The 13770-nt window shown below is 38.0% G+C and overlaps 8 protein-coding genes across 8 annotated transcripts; 3 read left to right on the plus strand and 5 right to left on the minus strand.

Moving 5' to 3' along the window:
- Positions 1–355: 355 nt before the first annotated feature.
- On the plus strand, positions 356–1636 carry WRS1 (tryptophan--tRNA ligase; the record flags this gene model as incomplete). Its single annotated transcript, XM_062956828.1, has 1 exon — positions 356–1636. One exon carries the CDS (start codon positions 356–358, stop codon positions 1634–1636), a length of 1281 nt encoding a protein of 426 aa, XP_062807731.1.
- A 65-nt stretch (positions 1637–1701) lies between these two features.
- Positions 1702–2133, minus strand: PRCAT00000906001 (uncharacterized protein; the record flags this gene model as incomplete). Its single annotated transcript, XM_062956829.1, has 1 exon — positions 1702–2133. One exon carries the CDS (start codon positions 2131–2133, stop codon positions 1702–1704), a length of 432 nt encoding a protein of 143 aa, XP_062807732.1.
- Positions 2134–2941: 808 nt separating this feature from the next.
- Positions 2942–3556, plus strand: RIB3 (3,4-dihydroxy-2-butanone-4-phosphate synthase; the record flags this gene model as incomplete). Its single annotated transcript, XM_062956830.1, has 1 exon — positions 2942–3556. The coding sequence occupies one exon, from the start codon at positions 2942–2944 to the stop codon at positions 3554–3556; it is 615 nt and encodes a 204-aa protein (XP_062807733.1).
- A 47-nt stretch (positions 3557–3603) lies between these two features.
- PRCAT00000908001 (exosome catalytic subunit) lies at positions 3604–6546 on the minus strand (the record flags this gene model as incomplete). The annotated part of the gene is made up of 1 exon (XM_062956831.1): positions 3604–6546. One exon carries the CDS (start codon positions 6544–6546, stop codon positions 3604–3606), a length of 2943 nt encoding a protein of 980 aa, XP_062807734.1.
- Positions 6547–6747: 201 nt separating this feature from the next.
- Positions 6748–8520, minus strand: PRCAT00000909001 (phosphoinositide binding protein; the record flags this gene model as incomplete). The annotated part of the gene is made up of 1 exon (XM_062956832.1): positions 6748–8520. The coding sequence occupies one exon, from the start codon at positions 8518–8520 to the stop codon at positions 6748–6750; it is 1773 nt and encodes a 590-aa protein (XP_062807735.1).
- A 248-nt stretch (positions 8521–8768) lies between these two features.
- On the minus strand, positions 8769–9779 carry PRCAT00000910001 (uncharacterized protein; the record flags this gene model as incomplete). Its single annotated transcript, XM_062956834.1, has 1 exon — positions 8769–9779. The coding sequence occupies one exon, from the start codon at positions 9777–9779 to the stop codon at positions 8769–8771; it is 1011 nt and encodes a 336-aa protein (XP_062807736.1).
- A 107-nt stretch (positions 9780–9886) lies between these two features.
- PRCAT00000911001 (flavoprotein) lies at positions 9887–11470 on the minus strand (the record flags this gene model as incomplete). Its single annotated transcript, XM_062956835.1, has 1 exon — positions 9887–11470. One exon carries the CDS (start codon positions 11468–11470, stop codon positions 9887–9889), a length of 1584 nt encoding a protein of 527 aa, XP_062807737.1.
- Positions 11471–12092: 622 nt separating this feature from the next.
- Positions 12093–13754, plus strand: PRCAT00000912001 (hexadecenal dehydrogenase; the record flags this gene model as incomplete). Its single annotated transcript, XM_062956836.1, has 1 exon — positions 12093–13754. One exon carries the CDS (start codon positions 12093–12095, stop codon positions 13752–13754), a length of 1662 nt encoding a protein of 553 aa, XP_062807738.1.
- Positions 13755–13770: the final 16 nt, after the last annotated feature.

The following is a 13770-nucleotide window of genomic DNA, read 5'->3' on the forward strand; positions in this document are numbered from 1 at the left end:
AATGGTTCTTCACCAAGCTTCATTTTTAAGTGGATTATTTTATATATGTAATTATAAAAATGGGGTTTAGTTGTTTATATTAGTTTCCACCTTTTTGCTGGTCCTCTTGCATGGCTAAAAATATACAATAATATCACGATTAGTAACTTTCCAGATAATTTTACAATTAGGACTGTTTTGTAAGCTCTGCTAAGTGACTGGTCTGTATAAGATTTCTTTTCTCTTCCTGAAGCTAATAACGTTAAAATATAAAAATTTCGTTTATGCCGTACGCCATTTATTTATGCTAGAGAAATTTTATGTCTACCCCTGTAGGATTAATCAGGAAATTTATCACTATCACTAAGTAACAGATATGACCAATAGTAGCTTGGAAAACGATGTCGACAAATTGAAATTGTCAGAAACTGAACAAGTTATCACACCTTGGGAAGTTGAAGGAGCAGTCGTCGATGGGCAAGCTCAAGGAATTGACTACGATAAATTGATAAAACAGTTTGGAACAAAAAAAATCACCGATGAAACTTTGAATAGATTTGAATTAGTCACAGGCCAAAAAGTTCATCCTTTCTTGAAAAGAGGAATGTTCTTTTCAGAAAGAGATCTAGGTAAAATTTTAGATTTGTACGAACATGGTGAGCCCTTCTTCTTGTATACGGGTAGAGGGCCCTCTTCAGACTCAATGCATTTAGGTCATATGATTCCGTTTACATTTACTAAATGGTTACAGGATGTATTCGACGCTCCGCTTATCATTGAAATTACAGATGACGAGAAGTTTTTATTTAAACCTAAATTGACTATAGAGGATGTCAAGAGATTTGCTAAGGAAAACACAAAAGACATTATAGCAGTAGGTTTTAATCCAGAGAATACTTTCATATTCTCAGATCTTGAGTATATGGGTGGTGCCTTCTTCGAGAATGTTGTTAGGACGTCTAGACAAATAACTACTTCTACAGCCAAAGCTGTATTTGGCTTTCAAGACCTGGACTGCATTGGTAAGCTCCATTTTGCGAGTATTCAAATTGCAACTGCATTTCCGTCATCATTTCCGGATGTTTTAGGATTACCCCCGAAGACACCTTGCTTGATTCCTTGTGCAATTGACCAGGATCCTTATTTCAGGGTTTGCAGAGATGTTGCCGATAAACTTAAATTTTCAAAGCCATCTTTAATTCACGCTAAATTTTTCCCTGCCTTGCAAGGGGCAACGACAAAGATGTCTGCATCGGATACTACCACAACGATATCAATGTTAGATACACCAAAACAGATTCAGAAAAAAGTAAATAAGTATGCCTTTTCTGGAGGTAGAACCTCAGTTGAAGAGCACAGAAAATATGGAGGTGACCCTGATGTTGATGTTGCTTTTCAATATTTGTCATTTTTTAGCGATGATGATGAAAAGTTGGAAAGTTTAGCTGAAGGTTATAGAAAGGGAGAAGTTTTGTCTGGTGAAATGAAAAAAGAATGTATTGAAGAACTTCAAAAGTATGTTACTGCGTATCAGGAAAGGAGACAGAAAGTGGACGACAGTGTTGCTCAGGCTTTCATGACTCCCCATAAGTTAATTTACGGTAAAAAAGAGCGTTTGGTACCTGCAAAACAAAGAGAGACACCTAAGAAGAAGTGAAATTAATCAAAACTTGTCATTTTATTTAATAAGTAGATACAACATATAATATTCTAGCTGGAAAATCATTGTAGCAAGTCCTTAACGTTGTCTAGTATGAACAATAGCTTATCAAAGTCTTGTTTCTCGACTGATTCACCATCTCCGAACCAACGTGATCCTATCGATAGTATAATGCTTTTAGGTCTGCTTGAGTTTAATGCAAGTTTTCCAATTTGGGATGCTACGATTTGAAGCTTTATGTTTTTGTGATTCCCCAAGAGCACTCTGGGCTCTATTTCATGCTCTCCATCCTCATTGGACGAGCGTAGGAAGCTCGGATTGCTTGTTCGAAAAGTATCTGCGATATCGAATGTCATATCCATGGACCCATCTATTTGAATATTAATGATCATTTTATCTTCAAACTCGATCTTATGGAAAAAAAACTCTACATTTTCTTCACCGGGGTACTTAATGCTAAGAGCCTTGCTGAATGGTTTAGTATCTACTTCCATTGATACCTAATTCCACATTAATTGTCATTCACTACTCTCTCATAATGTAAAGCGTAGGCCAGTAATGTAATATTTAACTCGTCATGTGACTTAACATGAGTGATCGGGATATCATAGAATGTAGGCTTTTGATTCAGAGAGCTACGTTCGATCCATAACAACATAGACAATAGAAGACCGATTTTCCATCGGTGAATGGTGTCTTTGCAACAGCCAACGAAAAAGAGTCTTAGCACCTAACATTTAAATTGAATCTTTTCATTCAAATTCTGACGTCAACAATAGAAAAGAATACACAGAGATCCTACTATAGAATGGAATTGCACCTATTCAAAACACTGCCCTACTATGTCTATGTTTCGGATTTGCACATAATATCAAAGTAATTTATTCACCATTCGAGCCCTAAGAAATACTTGATAATAATGAAGAAGTTTTACAATATATTGGAGCTTCCATTACATTTTCATACTCCAAGCAAGGCTGTTAAGACTACAATGTAGTTAGATCAGAATATACTCTGAATATCATTTTTCTATAGGATAAATTTCAATTTTTCATAGTGCCCATTAGTCATTTTTAGAAATCATTCCGAGTACGGGCCTTAATAATGCATGACAGAAAAATTGAAATATCTAACCATATTGTACCATTTACCGAACATTTGCATTGTGATATATATATATATATATATGTATATATCTACTTGAAGGACTTGAATTCTGAAGAGGCACTATAAAGAATCCAGGCTGATCTTGGGTATATTCGGGTCGTTTTATTGCAAATATAGCACACATTTGAAAAAAAAATGTCAAAATCATTTGTGTCAGTACCTGAAGCGGTAGAGGCATTCAAGAATGGAGAGTTCTTAATTGTTATGGACGATGAAGATAGAGAGAACGAAGGGGATTTAATAATCGCCGCTCAATTAATGACGCAAGAAAAAATGGCGTTTTTAGTAAGATACTCCTCTGGATATGTCTGCGCTCCGTTATCTACAGAAAGAGCGGATCAATTGAAGTTATTTCCTATGCTAGAAAATCAAACTGATAGACATGGAACAGCTTATACAGCTACATGTGATTACAGTCATGGAACAACTACGGGAATATCAGCCCACGACAGAGCGTTAACTACAAAAATGTTGGCTGATCCGTCTGTTAAGCCAGAAGATTTTATCCGTCCTGGACATGTCTTGCCTTTAAGGGCTGTACCCGGTTTGCTCAAGCAAAGAAGGGGTCATACTGAAGCCTCAATACAACTAACCCAGTTAGCTGGTTTCCAACCAGCAGCTGTGATCTGTGAATTAGTGAGAGATGAAGATGGTTTGATGATGAGATTGGAAGATTGTATCAAATTTGGTAAAGAGCACGGGATCAAGCTAGTTACTATAGAACAACTTGTGTCTCATATATCTCAATAAACAGATGAATTATTATTTTATATATATATTTGAATGCTTATTCTATCTTAAACTAATATCAATTGGGCCTTTCTCTTGCCGGATACTTCATCTTTGAATGACTTAATTTGCACTTTAACTTTATCAAATACCGCTACTTGTCTATTCTTGTTTTCGAAATCATTGAAATTCAATTTAAACTCGTCCTCGTTGAAATCTGCCGATGCGACGTTCCCTAAATTTTCAAGTTTTATTAATCCTTCGATTCCGAATTTAGGAACCAACACCACTATACCATTATTAAAGCATTTTATAACATATCCTTCCTCAACGGTCTCTCTATTTCTCATAACCTGTCCTACGTAGTACTCAATACTGGCCCTACCTGCGAATTGAGCATTCCTGTGACGCCTATTAATATTCTTCACGATTAGCTCCATTTTAGTTTTATCCCTATGAGTGAGTTCTAAGTTCTCATACCCAATAGCACCAGCTAGTTGTCTGTGGGCAACGATGTCGCAATATCTTCGAATAGGAGATGTAAAGTGCGTATATATATCAACTGCTAACCCATAATGCCTGAATTCAGGGTATCCATAAGAACCTGACGCAAAATATTCTGCTGCCATCATACATCTAGTAGACATAATACGTAACAAGGTATTGAAGTAGGGGTCATTAGGGTCTTGACATCTATCTAGGGAGTCGGCCAAAGATTTTGACGATTCTAATGAAATATGCATGCCTGGCTTTCTTACTCTTAACATTTCATTTAAGGCCTCAAAATTGGTAGCGGGTGGAGCTGCGTGTCTTCTAAGCATTGCAGTTTGAGGATAAGCATCATATATCTTTCTAGCGACAGATATATTTGCAAGTAACATGAATTCTTCCACGAGAGAGTTTGTTTCGAGTAATTTCTTGATTTCCACGTCTCCTGGATCGGAGGTTTCGCTATCCATATAAACTTTGACTTCTGGAGATGCCAAATTGAGAGCGCCAGCATCTAGTCTCTTTTGCTTAAGATTCTTTGACAATTTCAACAAAATTCTCATGGACTGAGCCAATTCATCCTTTTGAGACGGGTCATCTATTCTTAATTGAGCTTGTTCGTACGAAAATGCCTCTCTAGATTTGATTATGGACTTCATATAGTCCACGTTGACTATGTTTGCATTTTCATCAAGCTCCCATATAACGGAGAAAGAAAATCTATCAACATATGGCTTCAAGGAGCAAAGATTAGTACCCAACAACATTGGAAGCATATCGATTCTCTTATCGACGAGATAGACTGATGTTCCTCTAGAGGCACCTTCGTTATCAAGAGCTGTATTCGGCTTCACAAAATGAGTGACATCAGCAATGTGAACTCCTACTTCATAGTTACCATTAGGCAATTGCTTAGCATGTAACGCATCATCAATGTCAACACAGCCCACGGGATCAATAGAACAAACAAGCTTATCTCTAAGATCCTTGCGTTTCTCTAATTGTGGATCAGCAGTAAGGTTTTCAGGAACTTTCCATTCTGCACCTTCATGTGGCAAACAATCGATTACATTCTTTGCAAAAGGTCTGTACTCAACATCATGTTCTAATAGCAAAGCTTCAGTTTCTGCTTCTGCACTTTCAATTTCACCCAAACATCTTATAAAATGACCCTGGGGATAGCGCGAAGTTGAGGGCCACGCGTCAACAGCTACAACTATTCTTTGACCTAGAAGCTCTCTTCCTTTTCTTGTTCTTATCCTTATTCGTGGCAATAAACGATCCATCAATATAACGAAGCAATTCTTTGAAGAACCACCAACGTCATGGTCTGAAACTGAGGTCGGATCTATTTGGCCAACATAATACCTCCATGATCTCCTAATGATACCAACTACCTTAGCAGTTGGTTGTAATCTCTTCTGAACCTTTTCATCAGTAGCTTTAAGCGCCTCTTGAGCTAACATCCTACGTTCCTTGTCAGAGATAATGCCCCCTATTTGCTCACCTTCATCTTCACTCACCTCGTCAGTTATATCATTGGCACCGATGCTACTTTCATCCATGATAGTAGTCGAAGGCTCCCTCCATTTTTCTTTCGGCAAAAGCTCCACAATTACGGAGTCACCATTAAATGCTCTATTCAAGTTCTTGGATCCAATAATAAGTAACGGTTTTTTGAAAGCAGGAGTGGCAACTGATGCTTCCAAAATATTGTAAGTTGAAACATTCAATATCCCTTGATACATGGTACCCCCTTTAATTCCACCCATGATTCTAGCATCCGAAAAGTATTCAGGATATGATATTTCATTATATTCCATTCCAGCAAAATTCTCTCCTTCGTTTGGAATAAGGTCTCTTAAGTCATCAGCATTTGGCAACTGATCAATATACTCTGTAAGTGACATTGCACTAATTCCTTCCTTCAATGCTTTGGAACGATTATCGAAATCATTACATAAAAATATTATAGAAACTTTCTTCTCATCTTTATTTAAGTGATCGTCATACCAAGATGCAACTTTTCTAATCGCCCTGTCGTTACGATCATTAATTGATTCATTTTTAGCACGATTAACATATGATGCCTCATTAAATTCGTTATGAAATACAACAAATCTCTTTTCTTCTGACTTCACTAAGGCTCGAATCCTTTGATAAATCGGAAATGACCTACTTCTTACCTCATCCAAAACTGTCTGAGGTACAATTACATCAAAAAAACACCCTCTGTTTTCCAACAAATCTATCGCATGCAAGACTATATTAGTATCGACAACAATATAATGAGCCTTCTTATTCAATTTCAAAGGTGACAGGGATAAAACGAAGTCTGCACTCTCACCCTGAGGGCCTGTTTTAATAAGATCAATACACGTATGGCATAATTTCGAATAGCATGGAATATCATTTCTCAAGTATAGTTCTCGAACAATTTTGGTAGCTCCACCATTCCTAGACCTGACGAATACTTTTGAAGTAACACTGAGGCCACTAGACAACCTCTTTCGCTCTAACATTTTTCTGTGTCTCAGTTAGCTTCCTATGCCTTCAGCTCATCGTACAGCTCTCAAGAGCTAAATTTTCGACCTCACATACCAGATCACATGACCAGAAGACCTTAATTAACTTAACTTCAAGCCCGAATGCCTACGTATATTTGATACATTAATATTATGCTTTATATGACATCTTATATATTCTATGGAGCGTGTGATTCACTAGCTGCTTTCGTCTAAAAGAGAATATTGGTGTAGCAAAATACAATCACCACCCCGTTCTGGGTCTAAACCATAAGTACAGAAGAATCCTTCAGACGTGACAACATTGATGTGTAATAGATTTAATGATAGCATCTCTTTTGAGGTCGAAGAATCTTTTACATTTTGATTAAAGGAAGTGGTGACCGAATCTTTTTCCTTCTCTTTATGATCCTTGTCCTTTTTTGCTGCTAAAAGTGCTTGCGGAACCAAATCTTCCTGTATTTCATTGCTCATGACGGCGATTGACTTCACGTCTTTTGCCATTGTGTTAATCTTCAAAGATGCAAAATGACGAGTAGGTTCTAAGATAGAGGAAAACCTCGAGGGAAGAAAGTCGCCCATCTTTTGAGCAGCTTTTCTTCCTAAAGTCTGAGATGACCTTCTAATCATTCTTGCAACTGATAATCGAGTTTGGTCGACAAGCGGTTCCGTTTTAGAATCTTTATTAGATGGCATTGATGATACGCTTTGTGCAGCCGCATCTTCGCTACTGATATTAGAGATCCCAGACATTGCACTAACAGCTGAATTATTCGATCCCTGCGAGAACTTGCGTTGCTTGGGAATTATTTCTATTGATTCGTCATCTCCATCTTCATCTTCCGCATCACTGTCATCACCGTCATCGATTTCATCATCTTCCTCTTCGTCTGCGGGCTTTCGAGTGTTAGCTTCTTCGGCTTCTTCAGTTATCGTCTCATATCCCGGAATTGGCTTAGGTTTTGGCTTTGAGCTTCTTCTCCTTTTATGTTTATTCTTGAGCGCTTCATCTTCTCCCAATCGAAAGATATGTACTGTTCCACTAGCGCTAGTGGCTATTACGTACATATCATCGGAACTGAACTTCAAAGAATATATCTTAGTGGGGTATGTGCCTCTTCTGAACTGATATAATTTTATTCCAGTTGTGACGGAAAACACTCTTATTATAGTACCCTTATCTGAGGCGGTTGCCAAAAGCAAACCATCGCTTGACAACGTGATGGCAGCCAACGCTGATTTATGTGCTTCGATAACGCAAACGGGCTGCAACGTAGTGACATTAAATATTATGACATCGCCAATTCTATTAGGGCTATTGCTAACCGATTGAATGTTATTCTGGACCGAATTAACTCCTCCATTGGTGTTTATTCCAGTAACTAACAAAGAATCATGAGTGATAGTCTTCGGAGGAGACGGGTATGCAAGGTATATATCACTTCCTTCTGACGAAATAGCGCAAATTCCGTTCGAATTAATACTGGTTTCTATAGTGTGCAATAATTTCATGGTCGTAATGTCATATATATAAATTTGATCTTCCAAAACAACAACCATTCTGGATTTGGTGAGCTTAACCTGTAAAATTGTTGAGGGAAACACTAAATCACAAATCGTAGACTGTCTCTTTGAGTTAATGATCTTGAGCTTTCTTGGTGATGACCCGGGTTCTTCACCTAGTCCTACGACTGCCACTAGCGAGGTGCAATAAAGCATTTCAATTATTCTAACTGCTTCATCTTTTTTAAATTGATAGCACTTTCCAAAGTTGGGACGACAACTGAATATCTTATATCCATTATTTAACCCGATTGCGATGCAGCTGGCGTCCTGATTGAACGTTATAAAATTAACTCTGTCGTCATTATAGCGGGCATTACTGTTAATGGATGAACTGCCATCATTCAAAATATCGGATGCGGCAGAATGAAATGAGTTGCCACTAGATGTTACACTCATTTTCAGCATGATGCTTCAGCCAGTGTTGTATAGCCCTGAAAACTTATATGTAAAGGTACGGACAGGTTTTGAGATAAAACATAACAAGAGTACCCAGATACAGGTCAGAGCACATATTACACAAAACTGGACCAGTTACAGAAAACGTTTACTAATTGCAATTTGAATAAATGTTATAAGGACTGGCAGTTGTGACAATTTAAGGAAGTTGATCAAAATTTCTGTTCTATTTAAGAAGAATTCTACTTGAGAGCACATTAAATGTATTTTACCAACCAAGAAGTGAATTTATCGATCAGCTCTGCAGTGATCTCATGTCCAGCACCTTTTTGGATGTAGACATCAGTATCAGAGTTTGTATTTTTATATATCTCAACCCAGAGCCTAGACAACCTTGGAGGCACCAATTTATCTAGCTCACCAAATGTTGCAAACATCCTTATTTTGGAAAATGGATAGTTTTCGAAAATCCCGATGTCTTGATTACTGAGATACTTGTGGAATGTTTCGGGATATTGTTTCTGTTTCTGGTTCTCTGAAAGACCCAATTCCTTGTAATCTTTGTAAAACCATTTTATATCATAACTACTGGATGTCAAATCTGCTTTCAACAACCTATTGAGCAATAGCGAGGACAAATCAGAGCATCCAATAATTGGGTTGATGTATTCTACCAATTCTGGATAGTAATATCCAAATCGAATAGCGATATGACCACCCAAAGAGGTTCCACTAATTCCGTTTCTATACGCGATCTTTGTTTCAAAGTTCTCCTTAGCTGAGGGGGACAAATAAAATTCTAAATTCAAGAAGCTTGGTAAATAATCCATAATTAGCTTTATATCCTGGACCGTTCCATCGATTATCGATACCATATCAAGAGCATGCTTGTCATTCCCTGATGTCCATCCCGAATTGCGGCTGCTGTCCACAGTTCTGTCACCATGATTCCTATCATCAAATACGACACAAATTAATGGTTCTTCAACTTTATTTTTCTTAGAATAAAATTGTTTCAAAATAGTTTTAGCCAATGACTCAGAGTCTTTATAGCTTCTAGTTCTTCCATGAGCGAAGTATAGTACATTTATGTTCAATTGCAGAAGATCTTTTTTGTTTATCCCCGAGTGATCCACCTCCTCTAAAGACTTATTGAACAATTCGACATAAGGAATCAAAGAATCCGAATTGTACAAGTGAATGGCTATCCCACCTACTAATTGAGAAGTTTTAGAAAAGTTTTCAGTATCAACTTCAAAGCGCTTCATCATAAATAAGACAAGTATAAATTATATAGAAAGAAGTAGATTGTAACGAACCTCACAAATTCGTTCGCAATATACATGAAAGTATGAGTAATCTTGAAAAGTCGTTTTCAGGAAGAACTACTATACACAGACGAAAAACTAGGCACAGAATTCAAAATAGCATTCTTAGATGCCAATTTCTCATGCTCCTGAAGCTCTCTTGCGCTGATTGTGTCACTCCTGCTAGAACGAGGCTGCAAGTCAATTGCCTTCCTCTCCCCGTCACTAGGGCTCTGTCGTTCGAGTTGATATTCCTCTCGCGCTTTTCCTTTAGGTCGAGTAGCGCTAGTCTTTCCGCCACTCCCATTATCATTCTCGTTTTCGAACTCGCCCTCGTCTTCATCTTCATCTTCATCTTCATCGGCTTCATCACTAATATTTTTTGCATCATTAGTGCTGTCTCTTTCAGAATTACCCTCTTCGTTATCTTCGTCATCTTCATTGATTGGAGGCTCCCCGAGCTTCTGAACGACGAAGTCGACAACTTCTCTCCATGATCTCATCCCTCCCATCGATATGTTCCCATCGACGTCACAGTACTTTTCCACAGGTTTTAATATGCATATTCCAGGAAAACATTCCTGTAAAGAGATCAATTGCCTTTTCGTCAAACTATGGGCATACATAGCTTCTGTATATGCCAATGCAACAACTATCGGCTTTGGAGACACAAAATTGTTACTCAAAACAGTTGAATTTTGAGGTTGTGAAAGCTTTTGTTGGGGAGGATTCAAATGAGCAGTCGGCCAAATATGAAGCAAATCCGTTAATAAATTATCAGCTAATCCATTAATTAGCTTTGCTACGGTATTTGCCGATAAAGGCGACAAGAGCAAAACATCTGTCCATCGTTGAATTTCATAGGTTAAGCAATACAGGGCATGGTTCTTCGTAGACGATTTGGCTGACAAATAGTACTTCATATGATCATCATGGAACCATACTTTCACACCCAACTTCTCGAATTTGAAAAGTTTGTCATACAATATCATTTCAGCTGCTTTTGTCAAAATCACTTGTATCTCAAGTCTATTGCGAGTATAAAGTTCAAAAAGCTTCCCTATTATCAAAAATATGTTTTTATGAATTGAAATTGATCCTGTGATACCAATCAAAAGATGTAATTTAGACCTTGTTTCATCTGAGCTGGTAGGCATTGCTGATGAAATCATATCTTCAATACCATTGGTTCCGTACTTCAAATTAATCTTCGACAGTGAAGAGGGCGCTAATTCAGGAGAAGCATGACAACTGGATATTATGCTGCCTGGTGCACTGTCCTCCTTGATTGAAATCGCCGGCGATCCTGTGAAAAACCCATTCGGAGAAACTGTGCTTGACCCAGGCGTCGAGCCTATCTTTGCTAGACCATGCATCGTGGGACTGATGGCATCATTATGCACCAATATCGAGGTCCGTGGATGTTCATGTTCACTTTTTTCCAAACACGATTTCAAATGTGTCCTAGGTGTCGCTTCCATCGGGACAGGTTGTTGGACTGCTTCGTCGGATTCAGCTTGAGCGCTCTTTTTAATATCATTATTCTTATTCATATCTTTTGTCTGCTTCATCATTGGCTCATCGAGAATCTCCTTAGAGTGAACTTCTTTTGGGGCGGCGCTTAATTTCTCTTGTTTAGCCAGCCTACTCATTAGCGGCAAAAATGTTGTATCTCGTCAAAATAAGAACTCTTTTGTCATAAATCAGTATCACTCGCAACTTCAGACTATTCTTTCGGCTCTAGAGATTTTTAATATTATTTGGTCCTCAGATAATTACTTGCTTTTGAACAAATGCACTTTATCCCCATCCTTATCAGCCATGCTTTCCAAATGTCGTAATTAACGATTTACGACATTGATAGAAAAGCGACAATTTCATTCATTTGATTTTTAATTAATGGTCTAGCTACGCCACACAATCAATTGATCTCCGATATAATATGTAAATTACTTCCGGAAGGGGTCACGGAATAGAAAGAAACCCGCACTCCCGTATCCGGGAGTGGTCTAGAGAACCCGTCACAGATAATCTCTGCCTCTGTGCAAACCTCTCCCCTCTCTCGGCTTTCACTCGCTAACCTCGCTGTATAGCACAATATAATTGAAGTTGATTATGCCGGTTGCATGTGATCATTATTACTCGCAAATCATCTGTAATGTAGGGGAACATTTCTATAAAGGTAGCAAGTGTTCCTTTAAACTTTGAAATAAACTTGCTGCATTTTATTAAAGTATTCAAGTGCTTTAGTTGATCTTACAGCTTGAAATAAATATGTCACCACCAAGCAAGCAAGCAGTAGCCGAAGATACCTCGGCGGCTTCAACTAAATTATCGGACAAAGTCACCAATTCTACACAAGATTCAATCTTGAAATATACAGATATTAGTGATATACCGAAAGGCGTTGAAAAGTTGAGAGAATCATTCTTCAACAAGCAAAAAACCTTGTCAATCCAGTACAGATTAAACCAGTTGAGAAATGTTTATTTTATTATAAAAGATAATGTTGATGAAATTTGTGCAGCTTTGGAGAAAGATTTCCATAGAAGTGTATCTGAGACTAAGTTGTTGGAAATCCATTGTGCATTGAGTGAATTGGTACACACAATGGCAAATATACATAAATGGGCAAAGAAGGAGCCTGTAACTGATGTACCGGTGGCTATGAAAACTTCACCAATTTATATCGAGAAATGTCCTTTGGGTGTTGTGTTAATTATTTCGCCATTCAATTACCCATTTTTGCTTTCGCTTAATGCTATTACTGGAGCCCTTGGAGCTGGTAATGCAGTTGTATTCAAACCCAGTGAAGCAACGCCTCATTTCTCTCAACTTTTCTGCGACTTGCTCAGTGAAGTGTTAGATGATGATATTTTCTTTGCAGTCAATGGAGCAGTGCCTGAAACTACTGCTCTCTTGGATCAGAAATTCGACAAGATCATGTATACCGGTAATAATTTTGTGGGAACTATTGTTGCTAAGAAAGCTGCTGAGACCTTGACTCCAGTTATTTTGGAATTGGGTGGTAAATCACCCACATTTGTATTAGATGATGTTCTGGACAAAGACATTCCGGTCATTGCCAGAAGAATTGTTTGGGGTAGATTTACTAATGGTGGCCAAACTTGTGTTGCCGTGGATTATGTCTTAGCTCATCAGTCAATCAAGGATAAGTTGGTGAAAGAAATAGTTAAAGTGATAAATGAAGAGTTCTATCCCAAATTGACTGCGTCGAGTCCGGATTATACGCATTTAATTCATGACAAAGCATTTTCCAACATCAAATCTATTATTCAAAAATCAAAAGGAAAGTTGGTCACTGGAGGACAGAGCGATAGTGCTACTAACTTTGTTGCTCCCACTGTTTTCGATGACGTTGATTGGAGTGATGCAACGATGCAACAAGAAATTTTTGGTCCAGTTTTACCCATTTTAACTTATACCGATTTGAAAACGGCAATTAAAAATGTGGTAAGATACCATGATACTCCTTTGGCTCAGTATATTTTTACAAGTGGCTCGACCAAGAGAGAAAATAATAAACAAATCAATGCAATCTTATCATCCATCAGATCAGGCAGTACTGTCATTAATGATGTCGTAGTACAGGCAGCGTTATCGGGCGCTCCATTCGGTGGAGTTGGTAATTCTGGATATGGTGCATATCATGGTGTTATCTCCTTCCGTGCTTTCTCTCATGAAAGGACTACTATGGAACAGAAGTTGTGGAACGACTTCGCATTGGCTTCGAGATACCCTCCATACAATGCTAAGAAAGACAGATTACTTGAATCTTCTTTGACTGAACACAATGATAAAGTCTGGTTTGGTAGAAGTGGGAACGTGAAAGTAAAGGGGCCGGGTTTCTTCTTCAATCTTTGGACGGGAATTGCTGGAGTAGCTACTCTTGGCTACTATTTTGCTACCTCTTAGGAAAGAAATTTTTGAG

This window comes from Priceomyces carsonii (assembly GCF_900007245.1).
Source record: "Priceomyces carsonii strain CBS4050 genome assembly, scaffold: Debaryomyces_carsonii_scaffold_1, whole genome shotgun sequence".
NCBI lineage: Eukaryota > Fungi > Ascomycota > Pichiomycetes > Serinales > Debaryomycetaceae > Priceomyces > Priceomyces carsonii.